The 16,103-nt window shown below is 52.3% G+C and overlaps 2 protein-coding genes across 3 annotated transcripts; both read right to left on the bottom strand.

Moving 5' to 3' along the window:
- Positions 1-12: 12 nt before the first annotated feature.
- LOC133349102 (protein-L-isoaspartate O-methyltransferase domain-containing protein 1-like) lies at positions 13-8,050 on the bottom strand. 2 transcript variants are annotated; one of them, XM_061562283.1, is made up of 7 exons: positions 7,894-8,050; positions 5,057-5,605; positions 4,615-4,717; positions 3,537-3,708; positions 2,857-2,974; positions 2,235-2,361; positions 13-1,754 (listed from the first exon to the last, which is right to left on the bottom strand). In XM_061562283.1, the coding sequence occupies exons 1-7, from the start codon at positions 8,012-8,014 to the stop codon at positions 1,271-1,273; spliced, it is 1,674 nt and encodes a 557-aa protein (XP_061418267.1). In that variant the 5' UTR covers positions 8,015-8,050; the 3' UTR covers positions 13-1,270. The 2 variants fall into 2 exon arrangements, with proteins under 2 accessions (XP_061418267.1, XP_061418268.1); XM_061562284.1 differs by lacking the exon at positions 7,894-8,050 and adding an exon at positions 7,685-7,823.
- Positions 8,051-11,119: 3,069 nt separating this feature from the next.
- LOC133349101 (ribonuclease H1-like) lies at positions 11,120-16,080 on the bottom strand. The gene is made up of 7 exons (XM_061562282.1): positions 15,714-16,080; positions 15,430-15,632; positions 15,208-15,307; positions 14,842-14,896; positions 14,511-14,595; positions 13,824-13,948; positions 11,120-13,694 (listed from the first exon to the last, which is right to left on the bottom strand). Exons 1-7 carry the CDS (start codon positions 15,818-15,820, stop codon positions 13,398-13,400), a joined length of 972 nt encoding a protein of 323 aa, XP_061418266.1. The 5' UTR covers positions 15,821-16,080; the 3' UTR covers positions 11,120-13,397.
- Positions 16,081-16,103: the final 23 nt, after the last annotated feature.

Raw genomic sequence — 16,103 nt, 5'->3', positions numbered from 1 at the left:
GTAGACTCGACACAACTTTGATTCTCATTTTTATTGATGATTGCGTTTATCTACATGACTCCGTGACGCACATCGAGGAACATCTCTACCCGCGCCGCCACCCATGTCCTGGCACCCTCGCGCCAGCGCTAAGACTCAGACTTCTCTCCGCATCCGGGATTCCACGAAATTCCATTCCGTTGAAAATTTTTCTGCAAAAACCTCAGCTTCCACATCACCAAACTCTGTGACCCTTACCACTGCTCTCCACTGAAAATCGGCTACAAATCGGCTGACATTGTGTTTCATGAAAAGTGAAAAACACATGCATCCCTACATTAATAATAAAAAAACGAACAATGACGACGTGCGCTGCTCTAATTGCCTACAGGGAGGGAGTGGCGCTCGCTGCGCAGGGCCCCGCGTCCACGGCACCACCGTGTTCCCCTGCCATCCCCAGCAGCGTTCCCGAGCAGAGGGGCTGTGGCACCGCTGGGTCCTCGCGGCCTCGTCGATTTCGAGTGGACCCGCTGTCGCGTGTGCTAAAGTGCTCACCGACCGCAGTGGCTGCCCGCACACCTCCCCGCTCGGAGCGAGCAAAGAGTGGCGAGCAGCAGTCACCTCACCCTGACCCTCAACCCCCTCGCAGCCCTGTGGGAGTCACACAGCCCAGGGACACGAGACGCACAGCTCAGCTTTTCAAAACGGTGTAATATTGCGATACAAGGCTAACATGATTTATTTTAGACTTTTTTTCTTACGTTTTATCTTAAACACTATTTACAACTCATGTACAGCGTCAAAAGTGGATCGGTGCAAGCCCACGGGGTTTTCTCCTCGTTTGACAGAGGCAATGCTACCGGACCCACTCTGCTTAAGTCATCACATAAACACTTGGGTGGAAAAAGTGACTCTCTACACACTCTAAGCGGTCAAAACAGACTACTTGCTGCGTGAAGTACAGAGCAGCGATTTAGTAGAGGCTAGATGTTGCCCTAAAACCCTACAAGCGGTCCGGTGCTCCACAAGCAACACCGAGGAAGAGTGGAGCCCAGGCCTGCGGCGCGAGGGAGGAGGGGGTCGCTCCCTGGAGGAAGCCGAGGGTCCCGGCAGCAGCAGCAGCAGACTCAGACGCTCGTCTCGAGGGGCATTTTTAAGAATTCCCTGAGCGCGTGTCCTGTGACAAGCGCCAAGCGCCGTGCGGGGCCGGCAGTTCGGTGAAATGTTATCTTCGCGGTCGTCAAATCGAGAGCGCTTTGCGACGCTTCACGCCTCCTCCTTCAGGAGGCCGTCACTTATCACGGAAGTAGAGCAGGAACGCCTTGAGGGCCTCGGGCAGGGGCAGCGCCAGCACGCGCTCGCGCAGGAAGTTGCGCTCGGGCTCCTCCCCCGCCGGCCGCCCACCCGCAGCGCCGCTAGCGCTGCTGCAGCTGCTGGAGCTGGTGCTGTGCGCGCCACCCACGCAGTTGGTGCCCGTGCTGTTGCCGCCGCCGCATCCCTTGGGCGTGGCCACCACGGCCGACGCGGCGGCGCCGTCTTCCCCGAGCGCCGGGACCGCGTCGCGGTCAACGGCATCGGGATCCGCGTCGTCCGCGTCGGGGTCGGCGCCCTCGCACGCATCCCTGGCGCCGTCGCCGGTGCCCCCGCCGCCCCCCCCCTCCTCCGCACGGGCTTCGTCGCTCTCATAGTCCGAGTCGAAGTGGTGCGGCAGCAGCTGGTTCCCCACGAACACAAACGTGTTGATGCGACGGCCACGGGGACGACGGCGTTTACGTCTGTACACGACAGCGCACGCACGCAGGACGCACGCACCACAGAGCAGAGATACAGGTCCCCTGCACACTCTGGGAGGCTGCAGGGGCACGTGCTGCCAAGCCCTGGGAGATACGAGCGATCACACGTCGTCGTGACGTTGTCCAAGGTCGAGAATTGAACCTAGATCATCAGATGCGTTGCGGCCGAGCAAATGCATCATCTGAACCCCTTGAACAAAGCAAAGGCAAAGATCCCCCGCATAGCCGTAAGTGGACTGTTGAGGCAAGTGCTATTAGTGAGCACTTATGACAGCCATCACGGCACATGAGGGGTGGGTGGCCAGCATCATGCCTGGCCGATTTTGTCTCCCTAGCAGCAATGTTTACACATCACACCAGGTATTTGAGGCCGAGTCGACCTAATAGAGGCCCAGGACTGCTTCAGATAAGCATCACTGGTGTTGGCCAAACGTGTCTGTGCATGTGAGTGAGCGAGGGCACCTTGGCTTGGGGGGCCGAGGGCTCGAGTAGAAGCCCTGACCTCCCGTCTCGGCATTAATGAGCTCTCGCAGCGTGTGCCGGATAGCGAGACGGGCCAGATCTTGCAGAGAGCGCACCTCCAGGAGAGCTGCACACAAGACAACAACAAGATCCCCCATATAGCCTTAACAGCCCATTTGGGCAAGTGCTGTTAGCGACGAGGGGGTGGGTGGCCAGCACCACATCCGGCCGCATTGTCTCTCCAGTGCGATGTTTACACACCACGCCAGGTACTCATTTAAGCCTGAGTCGACCTAGGGGAGGCCTAGGACCAGTTTAGATAATCGTCAATGGTAAGAGTGTACACACAGGTGTGAACACACAAGTCAAAGTGATTTCCTGCTCAAATTAGCAATGAGGGGGTTCTCATCTTCTGTTTCCAGCCACCAGTGGTGTAAATTCCACATTGCTATGGCAGGGGCAAGTATATCGATTGGAGAACCACTGTTGACTTCCACTCGGTGGTGCTTTTTTATCGACCCCGGAGAGCTGAGGGGTCAACACCCCAACCGTCCTGTTGCGATCCGCGCACTCTCCCGCGGAGCCACCTGGGCGGATTAGGTGTATGCATACACATCCTCACGCAGGCAGATGCCGCCGTCCGTGCGCGTGGTTCCGGGCAGCACCAGCGAAGCGAAGGACACGGCCAGAATGTTCTTCACGTCCCACGCGTTCTGTCCTGTCCGTGTGATCTGTGTCAGCTGCATGCGCAGGTGGGTACGCAGGTGCCATGCACAGCTTGAGTACAACGGAATGCAAGTGCGTGCAGTCGCTTGTCAGTGAGTTTGTGATAGTTGGCATAAGTGGGGCGGCACAGGTAGTACACTGGCCAATCATCTCAGTCAGTCAACCCATAACACCTGGACCAGTCCAGTGACACATCGTGTAGCCTTAATGTACACCTGGGCTGGAACTTAGTGACAAATGGCAGCTGTTGTTATTTGTGTGTAGAGCTGGGGTACAGTGGTTAACATACTCTGTTGCGAACTTTGAAAACTGGGTTCAATTACTTACCACGATAAACATCAGTGGTGATTGATACCGGTCATGGGCCTCCCCTACATCGATTCGGCATAAACGAGTACCTGGTGCAGTGTGCTAACTTCAGTACTGGGGAGACAAAGGCAGCCAGACGTGGTGGTGGCCACACCACCCTCTTATGCGCCGTGCCGGCTTTCTAAGGTGCTTGCTAACAGCACTTGTCCCAAGGGCCTGTGTGTGCTATCCGGGGGATATGCGTCTTTGCTAGAGTTAGCGTGGCACCTGGTCCTCCATGGGCATGACGAGGATGCCCCCAACGCGCACCAGGTTCTTCATGAAGTTTTCGTGGTCCTTCTGCACGCCAGCGCCGCAATACACACGGTCGTACTGCACGCTCTCCACGCGCATCTCCAGGCAGTTCCCGACCACGAAGCGTGGCTCACACAGCTCAAACCTACACATGCACAGAAACATGCACGCGCAGACACGAACACATCGACAGGCCCAGGTGTTATATAAGTTGACTGACTGAGATGATTGGCAGATGCACAACCTGCGCCCCCCACTGTGCCATCTTGCTGTGTTTTAGTCGCCTGGTGCTGCACTCCTTGCCCTCCATTGTGGTTGGAGAGCGACTGCCTCCAACTGCCGAGTAGCATCCTTCACGTGCCTCCTTCACAGAGGCCAATGTTGACTGCACTGTTACTGGTCATAGGCAAATTCACTCAGCTCCACATCCTCCTGTACCACATCAGACCATCTGTTGTCTAGCACATGCTGTGTCCGTTGGTGCTCTCCATTAGACCCAACAGAAGCTGCTTGAGCACACGGTGGCTGAGCAAGCGGGATACATAACCCTCGCCTACCGGAGGAGCTCACCGATGAGGACTTTGTCAAGATCTTTCAAGGATCTGTGAGCTCCTCACACAATCCAAAGCTGGCATAACACAAAACACAACACTCACACGAACACACATACACACGCATAAACAATTACACATAAATGCACGAATACTCGCACAAACAGTTATGGACACACACGTGTAGACAGGACACCGCTGCTAACTGTCCCCATCTAATGTTGTTAGAAACAAGTTTTTGACATTACAATATCAATTTTACGAGAATAGCAATATAAGTTTGCCATAACTTAGCCATTTGATTTGGCATTTTTATTGTAATTTTTTGTGGATTGATGTACTTCTACGATTAAAGATATTTTCAATTTCTTTGACTGCAATTGACTCGGCATGAGATATCGCCACCTTCCAGCACCCCCGCCCCCCAATGCCGTGTCCCCAAGTGAGAGTGGGAGCTGCCCTATGCCCCATGTGTCAGAGGCGGGAAAGGAGACCCTCGCCTGTCAAAGGCGTCGCTTGTCTTGATGAAGGCATCGAGTTTCTCACGTGCGTACTCCACCACGTCCCCGTGCAGCTCCACGCCGTGGTTCACACCAAATGGACCTGCCCAGACGCAGATGCAGACATACCCAACAATACACACAATCAATGATTAAATTACACTGGAAATGAAAAATATAGTGTTTGTGAAGCAACGTGTATACGCATACATACACGTATGCAAGAACATATACCCTCGGCTTAATTTCTCGTTGTCGCCAGGAGACTGGAATAGGTGGCACATGATGAGTAGTAGCTGAAGCCATAGTGAGATGTATACTGGATGTGGCGTGATAGGTGCATAATTTTCTGGGCCACAGACCTGCACAGAACCGCCTGAAATGAATCTCTGGTTTGGTGTGTCTGCATACGGGTGTAAGAAATGGCAGAGGGGACACGCACCCAACATGAGCCCAACCATGGTGCTCAGGTAGCCTGTGCCGCTGCCCAGGTTAAGGAAGGATAGCCCACGCCGCAGCTTCAGTGCCTCCATGACCTCAGAATAGATGCATGGGGCCGACAGGTGGATGTTGCCGTGCTTCCAGGCGAGGTCACGATATGCACTGTCGCGGAACTCCTCCAGGTAGTACTGGGCGCGGTCCACGGCACGGAAGGCCCTCTCCACCTCCTCGGAGCGGATGTACGATGCCTCCTTCAGGTTGTCGATCAGGTCGTCGTTGTCCTCGCCCGCGCTCACCGCTCCGCCCATCGCGACCGCTCTGATGTTTTCAAGATTAGCGGAGCCGACCCGAATTCGTTGGCTTAAACTTGAGGCTGGCGCGAGCTGTGCGTGGCGACTGGTGAGGGGGCCCTCAACGACGCAGCCGCAGACACCAGCTGCACCTCTTAACCGGCGCTCATGTCCAACCGGGCTGCCCCAACGATGACGATGATGGCTGGCGCGGGGGTCCGCCGACCTGGTAATGGAATTGATCTTAACCGGACGTTGATCTGAGAAAAGAGGATTAGGCGGTGGGTTAGTCCGAGCCGGTTTCAGCAGCACCCATGGGGAACAGCACTCAGCGAGGTCCGCTGCCGGCAGTGACAGCACAGAGACGCAAAATTGCAACGCGGGTGTGGCGGCAGATAGAGCCGGACGGCAGAGGCGCACAGCTGTTCACACGGAAGCTCCATGGTCCACGTGTCGCCACACGGCACCGCAGTTCAGAGACTGCCAGCCAGAGCCCGAGATGGAGCCCGAGATGGAGCCAGACTCCAGGCGAATCCATTTTCTAAAACCCGGCCGGCCAAGTGTGCACACACAGGAGTGGCTGCTACCCGTTGTGACGATGGTATCTGATGTGAGGGATGAGGTTAACACCACACCGCGAGCAGCGCCGGTCACTACCACTTGCCCCACTTCCCAGTGCCGACATGGAGCTGCTGCTGCTGCTGCATCTATATTTAGCCCGCGACAGCGCGGCCCAGACAATAACAAATACAGCACAGCCTCCATCGAGGCCCCCCACCCTCTCCACCCCCCGCGGGGAGCCTAACCCTGCACAGGGACGCCACCTCTGGGTGGGGGGTGGGCAGAAAAGGCCACGAAAAGGTCCCTTCATAGGTAATGCCCATTGGGGCATGGTAAGGCTCCAAAATAAATTTTATGTTCCGAGCAATGCCCCAAAATTGCAATGCCCTGGATGTGTGGTGCTGCTCTCTCATTCGAAATGCGCCCTTGTTAGTAATGCCCCACGGTTAGTAATGCCCCTTCATAAGTAATACACTTTGACTAGCAATGCCCCTTCATTAGTGATGCCCCAAGGCTAACAATGCCCCTTCATTCGTAATGCCCTCTGGCTTGCAAATACCCTTAATTAGTAATCCCCGCTAGCTTGCAATGCCCCTTCATTGGTATTGCCCCCTGGCTAGCAATGCCCTTTAGGAATGCCCCTCGTTAAACTGCCCCCTTGGGGGGCAGGGAATGATGCAGCGCGCGCACCGATCAGCTGGCAACTGGTGACGTCATCATCGACGTTGGGGGGCACGCAGCCAATAGGAGCGCGAGGCAGCAATGAGCCCAACATCCCCTCCCCCACAACAACAACAACACCGCCACCACCACCACCACAGAAACAATGCGGCCGGAGCGCCTCCTGCAACATAACAATGGCACTACTGGAATAAACTAGGTAGATATAACAACAATAATAATTACAGCAGCGTCGCAGCTGGTGGTGAGACGCAGGCCGAGCCCGTCGAACTGGCTACCCCCAAGCGACACCACAATGGAGCCCGAACAACAACTCCCAGCCATGTCGCCCTGGTGGAGCTCTGACCGTCCGAGACATCAACACGACAACCCTCACCTCCGTACACGAACACTGTGGCCGAAGCATAACCCCGTCCCACTCCTAGCCCTTCCCTCGCCCAGTCCTAGCGATATCCACAATTCCCGAACCCTCAGAGCTGAGCCACAACCCTCGTCCCCGTCTCCCACGAACCCCGCAAGAACATCCCAGCTGAGACATCACGAGCTGGCCCCGTGTTGCTATTGTCATCGTTGCGAATGCATCGCTTTCTAAAGCGATGTCCGTGTGCTTGTTGTGCGTGGTTGTTTGCGTTACGCTTTCGCCAGGTGTATAAAGCTGCAGTTGTAGTAACGTCACAACCTGCTATTGTTGCAAGGGTGTCGTTACAGCAGGTACTCTGCACAGTAGTGTTGTTGATCTTATAGTTGTAAGCTCTTAATCACAGGCATCGTGAGTTGCTGCAGTTTGTCTAAACTCAAGCAGAGGCTGCGACCCCGAGCTCGCTGGAATCGCCAGGGTCCCCGTGTCCCCCTGGGCAGGGTCCCCGTCCTGGGCTCACGGGGTCCCCGTGTCCCTCTCGCAAAGGGCGCAAATCTCGGGCCGCTCCGCCATTTCGTCCATCACCCGCATCTGCAACCCCCTCGCTTCTTGTACCCTCGCCCATAACTCCCCCTCACCACCCACCAGTCCCTCACTTTCATCTCATTAACCCAGATCCCTCACATTCGCCATCTCTATTCCCCCCCAGTGCTCATGTCACCCCGATGCAAGCACTCACCAGCACTCCTCACCACCGATACCTCGCCACCAGCACTCCTCACCACCGATACCTCGCCACCAGCACTCCTCACCACCAGCACTCCTCACCACCAGCGCCCTCACCACCAGCACTCCTCACCACCAGCGCCCTCACCACCAGCACTCCTCACCACCAGCGCCCTCACCACCAGCACCCCTCACCACCAGCACTCCTCGCCCCCCACTCACCGCGGGTGTCGCACGCGGCGGAGGCGGCGAGGAAGGACGCGCAGCTCGGGCCCGGCTCTCGTGTCAACACGAACACGGGACGCCGTGACGTCACCACCACGTCACGGCGTGTCACCACCATCAACAACACCACCACTCATTCACACCACCACCATCAACAACACCACCACTCATTCACATCACCACCATCAACAACACCACCACTCTCACCACCACCACTCATTCACACCACCACCATCAACACCACCACCACTCTCACTACCACTCACAACACCACCAACAACAACACCACCACTCTCACCACCACCACACTCACCAACACCACCACCATCACTTACAACACCACCACCACTCACTCACACCACCACCACTCTCACCACCACCAACACCACTCACTTACAACACCACCACCACTCACTTACAACACCACCAGCACTATCAACACCACCACTCACCCACACCACCACCATCACTCACAACACCACCACTCTCACCACAACTCACACCACCACCACTCTCACCACCACTCTCACCACCACCACTCGCAACCACTTTCATCATCACTCACATGACCATTATCAGCACCACCACCACTCACATATCCTTAATCACTATAATCAATAACACCATCACTTTCATAATCACAGACATCACTAACATCAGTCACGCCACCAACACAACTCATACCAACATCAACGCTCAGAATCACTTCTAGTATCACACGACATCACCGCTCGCATTACTGTCATCACTAACACCATTATTCACACCACCACATCACTATTAGCACCAACACTCAGACAATCACCACCAGCATCACCCACAACATCACCACTTACCGATACCACCACCAACATCACCAGCATCACCCACAACATCACCACTTACCGATACCACCTCCAGCATCACCCACAACATCACCACTTACCGATACCACCACCAACATCACCACTTACCGATACCACCACCAACATCACCACTTACCGATACCACCACCCACATCACCAGTTACCGATACCACCACCCACGACATCGTTCACATCACTGTCATTTACATCATTGCCTCCACCACTTTCATCACCACCAACACCAATCACTAACATCACCAACATCACCACTCGCACCATTACCAACACCATCACTAACATCACTACTCACACTATTACCAACACCATCACTAACATCACCACTCACACTATTACCAACACCATCACTAACATCACTACTCACACTATTACCAACACCATCACTAACACCACTAACATCACCACTCGCACTATTACCAACACCATCACTAACATCACAACTCACACTATTACCAACACCATCACTAACATCACTAACATCACCACTCGCACTATTACCAACACCATCACTAACATCACCACTCACACTATTACCAACACCATCACTAGCACCACTAACATCACCACTCGCACTATTACCAACACCATCACTAACATCACTACTCACACTATTACCAACACCATCACTAACATCACTAACATCACTACTCACACTATTACCAACACCATCACTAACATCACTAACATCACCACTCACACTATTACCAACACCATCACTAACATCACCACTCACACTATTACCAACACCATCACTAACATCACTACCCACACTATTACCAACACCATCACTAACACCACTAACATCACCACTCGCACCATTACCAACACCATCACTAACATCACCACTCACACTATTACCAACACCATCACTAACATCACCACTCACACTATTACCAACACCATCACTAACATCACCACTCGCACTATTACCAACACCATCACTAACATCACTACTCACACTATTACCAACACCATCACTAACATCACCACTCACACTATTACCAACACCATAACTAACATCACTACTCACACTATTACCAACACCATCACTAACATCACTAACATCACCACTCGCACTATTACCAACACCATCACTAACATCACTAACATCACCACTCGCACTATTACCAACACCATCACTAACATCACTACTCACACTATTACCAACACCATCACTAACATCACCACTCGCACTATTACCAACACCATCACTAACATCACTACTCACACTATTACCAACACCATCACTAACATCACTAACATCACCACTCGCACTATTACCAACACCATCACTAACATCACTACTCACACTATTACCAACACCATCACTAACATCACTACTCACACTATTACCAACACCATCACTAACATCACTAACATCACCACTCGCACTATTACCAACACCATCACTAACATCACTACTCACACTATTACCAACACCATCACTAACATCACTACTCACACTATTACCAACACCATCACTAACATCACTAACATCACCACTCACACTATTACCAACACCATCACTAACATCACTAACATCACCACTCGCACTATTACCAACACCATCACTAACATCACTACTCACACTATTACCAACACCATCATTAACATCCCCACGTTTTTTACCAACAGAAGATAATCACATTGCAAGTCTAGTATTCCTACTACACCATGACTATCATATCACCTCTACAAAACATGTGGATTTATAAAACACATATATGTGACTACAGCTCGAAACACTGAATACAAACGTCTTGAACTTGGAATTGAACAGGGGCAGGAAGTCGACTGCCCGCAGAGCTGGGGGAAGTGAGTTCTGTCAGACTCTGGGGGCAACAGAGAATGATGGTTTGAACACATCAGACCACCACGGTATTTACCTTCAGCAGCATTACAGGACGTATTGCTTTAATATAGACTCGCGTAATAAAGACCCCTTTTACTCTTCCAGACAAGGGTGAGTGATATACCGAAGATAATCACCCAGGAATGTCTGTCGATAACGCTCGTGACGTCACTCCACATCGAACAGCCCCCCTCATGAATAATAATAATCATAAAATGACGTCCTCCAAATGGACCCCCCCCCCCCCCATTCATAATAATTAGTGGCTGACGTCACTCCACATGGGGGGCGAGGCGCCTCCTCCCCCCTCCTCGGCGTCAACTCACAGCCCTCACGACAAAGGCAGTACCCTCACGTCACACGGTCTCCGTGACGCTGTTGAGACATCAAAGTAAAAGGACGTCTTGATGAACAAGGGATATTAACCTTAAAATGAAATAGGTCTGTGTCACCGCGCCCTTACAAATTGCACACGCATTGATACAATGAATATCACGTCGCAGTCTGCTTTTCGCTTGCAAGTTTCAGATTTACTGCAATACACCCATCCTTGGACGGGCAAAAGGCGAGTTGAAAAGAAACAGGAATCAGAGATGTGCTTTACCAGCCAAAGCACGGAAACTGACAACACGATATGAAATGCGTTTGCATTTTTAATAAGCCGTTCCACGGCATCCGTGATAGCCGAGGAATTGCTTGTTCCACCATAGTACAGGTGTTGAATTGGGCAGTCGTCAGTGATATATATACACCCGATGGTTTGCACCTTACCACATTCGCAGTTTGGCGAGTCCTTGATCTTTCAATTATGGAGGAAATATCCCCACACCTTCTTCCATATGTTGTTGTTAAGGCGTGTCGAAAATAGGTGTTTCAATTTCAAATGGGACAGTGGTGGGGATCAAATGTCAACATATAGAGGGAGATCTGGATGTTACAATATCTAATGCTAAGTGTTAAATCATCATGTCAGACGTTTGTTGGTAGGATGATCGCAAGTACTGGCAGCCACTGCAGCAGTGTAGCTTTAGAGAGCCGCTCACCACACGCAGTGCAGCGTTGATGCGCGTCAACAAACGCGGCGTGAGAGATGGGCGTAGCGCAATATTCTACGGTAGAATGGACCTGGGCTTGCGTTGATATCCGAAGGGTCCCAGCGTCACATCCCCAGGAACTTTCTGCAAGCTTTTTGATTAATAATAAAGGTTTTTGGTTAATAATAAAGGTTTTTGGTTATATCGCGTCATTTATGTGTCGCAACCCTCCACCACCAGACACGGCCAATGAGTAAAAAATGTGTCACGTTGACAAAAGACAAATCGTTCACGACTATAGCCCACCGGTGTGTTGAAGAGTGAATCCACAACTTTACAATTTTTGAGTACGACGTTTCACTGCTAATTACAACCAGCATCATCGGGCAATTTGCCAGAATAGTGAAGCAGCAGTGTGACGTCATTATTTAACCCAATCATGAGCAGGTGAACTATTTGCCATTTGTCAACGTGACTACTTTTTTACTGATTGGCAATGTCGGGTGGTGGAGGGTTGCGACACATTTATAAATAACACGATCTAACCCAAAAACCATTATTATGAATAATAATGGTCGCAAAAGCCTACGCGTTAAGCTTTTTGATGTTTACCATGAACATAATTTAGTATGTGCAACTTGAGAAAATGTGCAGTAAAAGAGTAATACTCTCCTTTACCACAACAACAAAATAACACGCGACAACACCAGCCTATAGTATTTGTGGACCAGTGTTTTCCAGCAGCATTTGTTCAAGCAGATGGTAACAGTTTAGACTTTTTAAGTGTCATCAACAGAATGTGGCCTGTTAAACAAAGATGATGGGTTGGCTCATGGTATAGGCAAGACTTCTCCACAAAGCATATAAATTTCAGTACAATTATACATAACTATGCTTTGTCATCGCAAGAACAATTGTCCGCTTTGACAATCCACCAAAGTACACAATTCGTCAAATATAACAATAGCTCCCAATTAACCTGAAAAGTGTCAATACTTTTCCAGGAGGGTCATGCTTTGAGACGTTTGGTAATTTTTTTTTAAATGTCTTGCATGTGGGAGAAAACCAGCGTACCTGACAAAACTCCTCGCTGATGAGGGGATAATGATCAAATGTCCACCAAGATGGGTTCACAAACCCATTTGCTGTACTGCGTTTTACTTGCCACCTCCCAGCCTGGTAGGTTTGGGAAGTTAAATAAATTAAATCACGACGTTTCGGGTGCAACACAAGTGTCCTTCTTCAGGTGGGGACAACTTAGTGAAAGCACACCGCTTAAGCGGTGTGCTTTCGCTAAGTTATTTATTTTAATTTTTCACCTACGTGACTTTACCGAAAAAACCAAAGAGTATGAATCCTTGCAGTCACGAAAACTTCAAATCTAGAATTAATTTTAATAAATCTGTGCCACAATAGCCCTTGGCTGCATAGTGTTGCACAACAGGTGTGGGGTGCAGCGTAAAAAACCTGCTCCTCTCTAAGGCAAAGCCCTTGCTCTGAACTCTTGCTCACATACATGAATATGGCATGTCAATTATCACACCAATTACCACACCCCTTAAAGTAAGAGCTTACTTTATGCTGGGTCTGTACAGGTCAGTGGCCTAGAAAATATTCTGTTCGCAATGGCACACCACATGCAATATACCCCTTGCTGTGGTTGTTGGAGCATTCCAGGTCAGCATTAAACATCCTGGATACATTTATTATACACAAGAATTGGTACAATTTCAAGTGACGTTTTTTATGATTTTATAAGGTCCAGCTGGCAACATCTATTGACTTTTTGAGGTTCGTTTGGCGAATTTCCTCTGGCTCTGAAGAGTCCACCTTGGCAGCCAGGTCTGCTTGTGAGGCACAGTCCACATCTTCTGGGTCGACCCTCTGACCCACGGCGCTGGGCTGGCCCAGGTCTGGAGGCTCCACGGCGGTCGCGACCGGATCTGGGGGTGGCTTGGCTCCGGGGAGGGGGACCTTGTCTGCTCCCTCCTTGGCCAGTTGGTCTGCGTGCTCATTTCCCAGGTTTCCAGAGTGGCCCTGCACATGCACCTGCAGGCGCAGAAGTAACACATCACATCAGCCCGTATCAGTGTCACCTCGCTGAACGGGGAATTCCGGACTGACTCTTGGTTTTGCGGAAGCATAGTGGTGTGGGGGAGAAGCGCGTGGCGGCCTCACCCAGGTGATGTCCATGTCTCTGCACAAGTCGTCGAGCAGGGCGAAGTCGGCCCTGTTAACCACCAGCGAGCCCGAGCCTTGGCGCCAGCCACTGCGCTTCCACGTGTGCACCCAGGAGCCCATCCCTGTGCACAGACACATGGAGGAGGCAGCGTCACGACAGAGAAGCGGCAGAATACAGCCGCTCCGAAAAATAGTGCTGCAGTCAATCATACCCCTTTGCCACTGCTAAATCCGAGCCAGTTCAGAAACTCCACAGTATGGGCTGGTTTCCACCGGATATTTGCTGTGCCAAGCTGGAACCGAACCACAATATGCTGGTCTCACAAGATATCCGAGCTAAGCAAGGCCAGGGGTATGGCTAATGACACGTCCATTGCGTGTGACACCAGAACCGACTTTTATTTTGCAATTTCTGAGCTCAGGCCGAAAACCACAAAATGTCCAATAGCCAACACCAAATAGCATTATTAAAGTTGTAAAAGATAAGAGTTAACACGTTTCTTGAATTGAGCAACATTATACGAGCTTGGGGAAGAGACGATGGGAAGGAATTCCAAAGTGCAGCAGTATTGTGACTCGCAGTGCGGTGGCTGAACGTGGCGTGGATGAGACGAAACGGACAGCATGTTGCCCTGTACACTCGTGTCCACATCTGTCCGCTCATGTCTATTGCTGTTCAATCACCGTTGACGATGAACATGCTGTCCGTGCACACAATCAGCTTTCGGAGCCCCTGCTCGCTCGCCTGCTGCACTGCACGGCACGCCGCCTATGGTCACCAATCAGCACAGGTAACATGAACATTAAAGAACGTAAGCCAAAAAACAATCAACTTGATAAAATCAACCTCAGCTCCGTTTCTCTGGATGTTCCGTGCATACAAGAATACGTTGCGGCTCAATTTGCGTGTATCAATGGAAAATATCGTTTAAAAAACTGCTCTATAGTAAAATATCGAGTCATGACAGAGAGAGAAGTCATGTCAGGTATTTACCATATTCTGTTTTTTATTTACCATGATCTCGGCGCGCTGGTTTGTTTGTCGGCCAACCAGTCGCTCACTCAAGTTTCTACACACACAGATACCAAACACACACAGAGACGCACCTGTGAAAACATGTCCACTTGAATAAAAGTGTAGTGGTATTGTCGAACGGACCGTACATGTTAATGCGCAAGCTCAATGCAACCACAATGGGGTTTCCTCATCACACTCGTGTTGTAACAGGGCGGTGTAAAATTGGGGAAATGCGATGAAAAGCAACTTCCTCAACAGGCAGAGGGGACGGGTTTCAGACATAGGGAAGGGGTCTCATGAATTGGGGTCTTCAGGATAGAGAATGGTCTCAGGGAGGGGGGGTCTCTGAGACAGCGAACTCACAGGGAGTTGTTGGTGCCCCAAAAGACTCCCAGTCCCGCGCGCGCCGCCTGGCGCCCATTGGAGATGCAGCATCCATCGGTGAAGACGACCGGGACGCCGCCTGCGGGCGAGCACACAAACCCCGCGCTGTCAGCTCCGTCGCTGTGCGCTCATCCTCGTCGCTGTCAACACCCGTTCGTCGCTGTCGTCTTCATCGCCCTAATGGCAGCATGAAGGACGCACCCACGTAAGTGTAGCGCGGTGGTTGACCCCCGCGCCCCGCGGGCTGCTCCTCGTCTTCCCACCGCCGCCGTCGCGGCCGCCTCTCGGTGGCTGCGCCGTCGTCCCCGCGCCCCTGGGCGAGGTAGGCGTGGGCGGTTGCCTCGCACAGACACTTGCGGAAGTCGGCTCCCGGGAACCCCTCCACTTGGGTCCTGCATTCGTCCCTGACAGGACACGAGAGGGTCCTTAGCGGGTGTGGCACAGGTCCCAGTGGCCAGCGTCCGCGGTGCGATGAGGGGCCTCACCACGTCGCGTAGAGCCCGGGGCTCCTGCCGATGCGTACCGCGTAGTAGCCGCGCCTCTCCGCTCTCACGAGCAGCAGCAGCAGCAGGCCGCGTGGCGTCCGCAGCATGGTCCGGGACGGGGTCAGGACCCACGGCTCAGGACTCCCTGCCCGGGTGACCCGAGTTGTTCGGGAGGTCCCAAATTCCCCGAGTGTCCCGGGTGACCCCTGTGCCCTCCGCCCTGGGCTTCCCACGACTCCCAGCCCCCTCACTGCGCGGGCCCAGGACGCCCGAGGAGGTTTCTATCTTCCCGGGTGCCGCCGGGGATGCCCCACGCGGTCGCCTCCACGCGCAGCGCCAGACGACGACCCCCGACCCTCCTCCTCCACGCGCTGCAGTCTGGGAAGGGGT

Source organism: Lethenteron reissneri, chromosome 29 (assembly GCF_015708825.2).
Source record: "Lethenteron reissneri isolate LAM-NWPU_2019-01 chromosome 29, ASM1570882v1, whole genome shotgun sequence".
Classification (NCBI taxonomy): domain Eukaryota; kingdom Metazoa; phylum Chordata; class Hyperoartia; order Petromyzontiformes; family Petromyzontidae; genus Lethenteron; species Lethenteron reissneri.
This window is presented reverse-complemented; position numbering and strand designations above follow the sequence as displayed.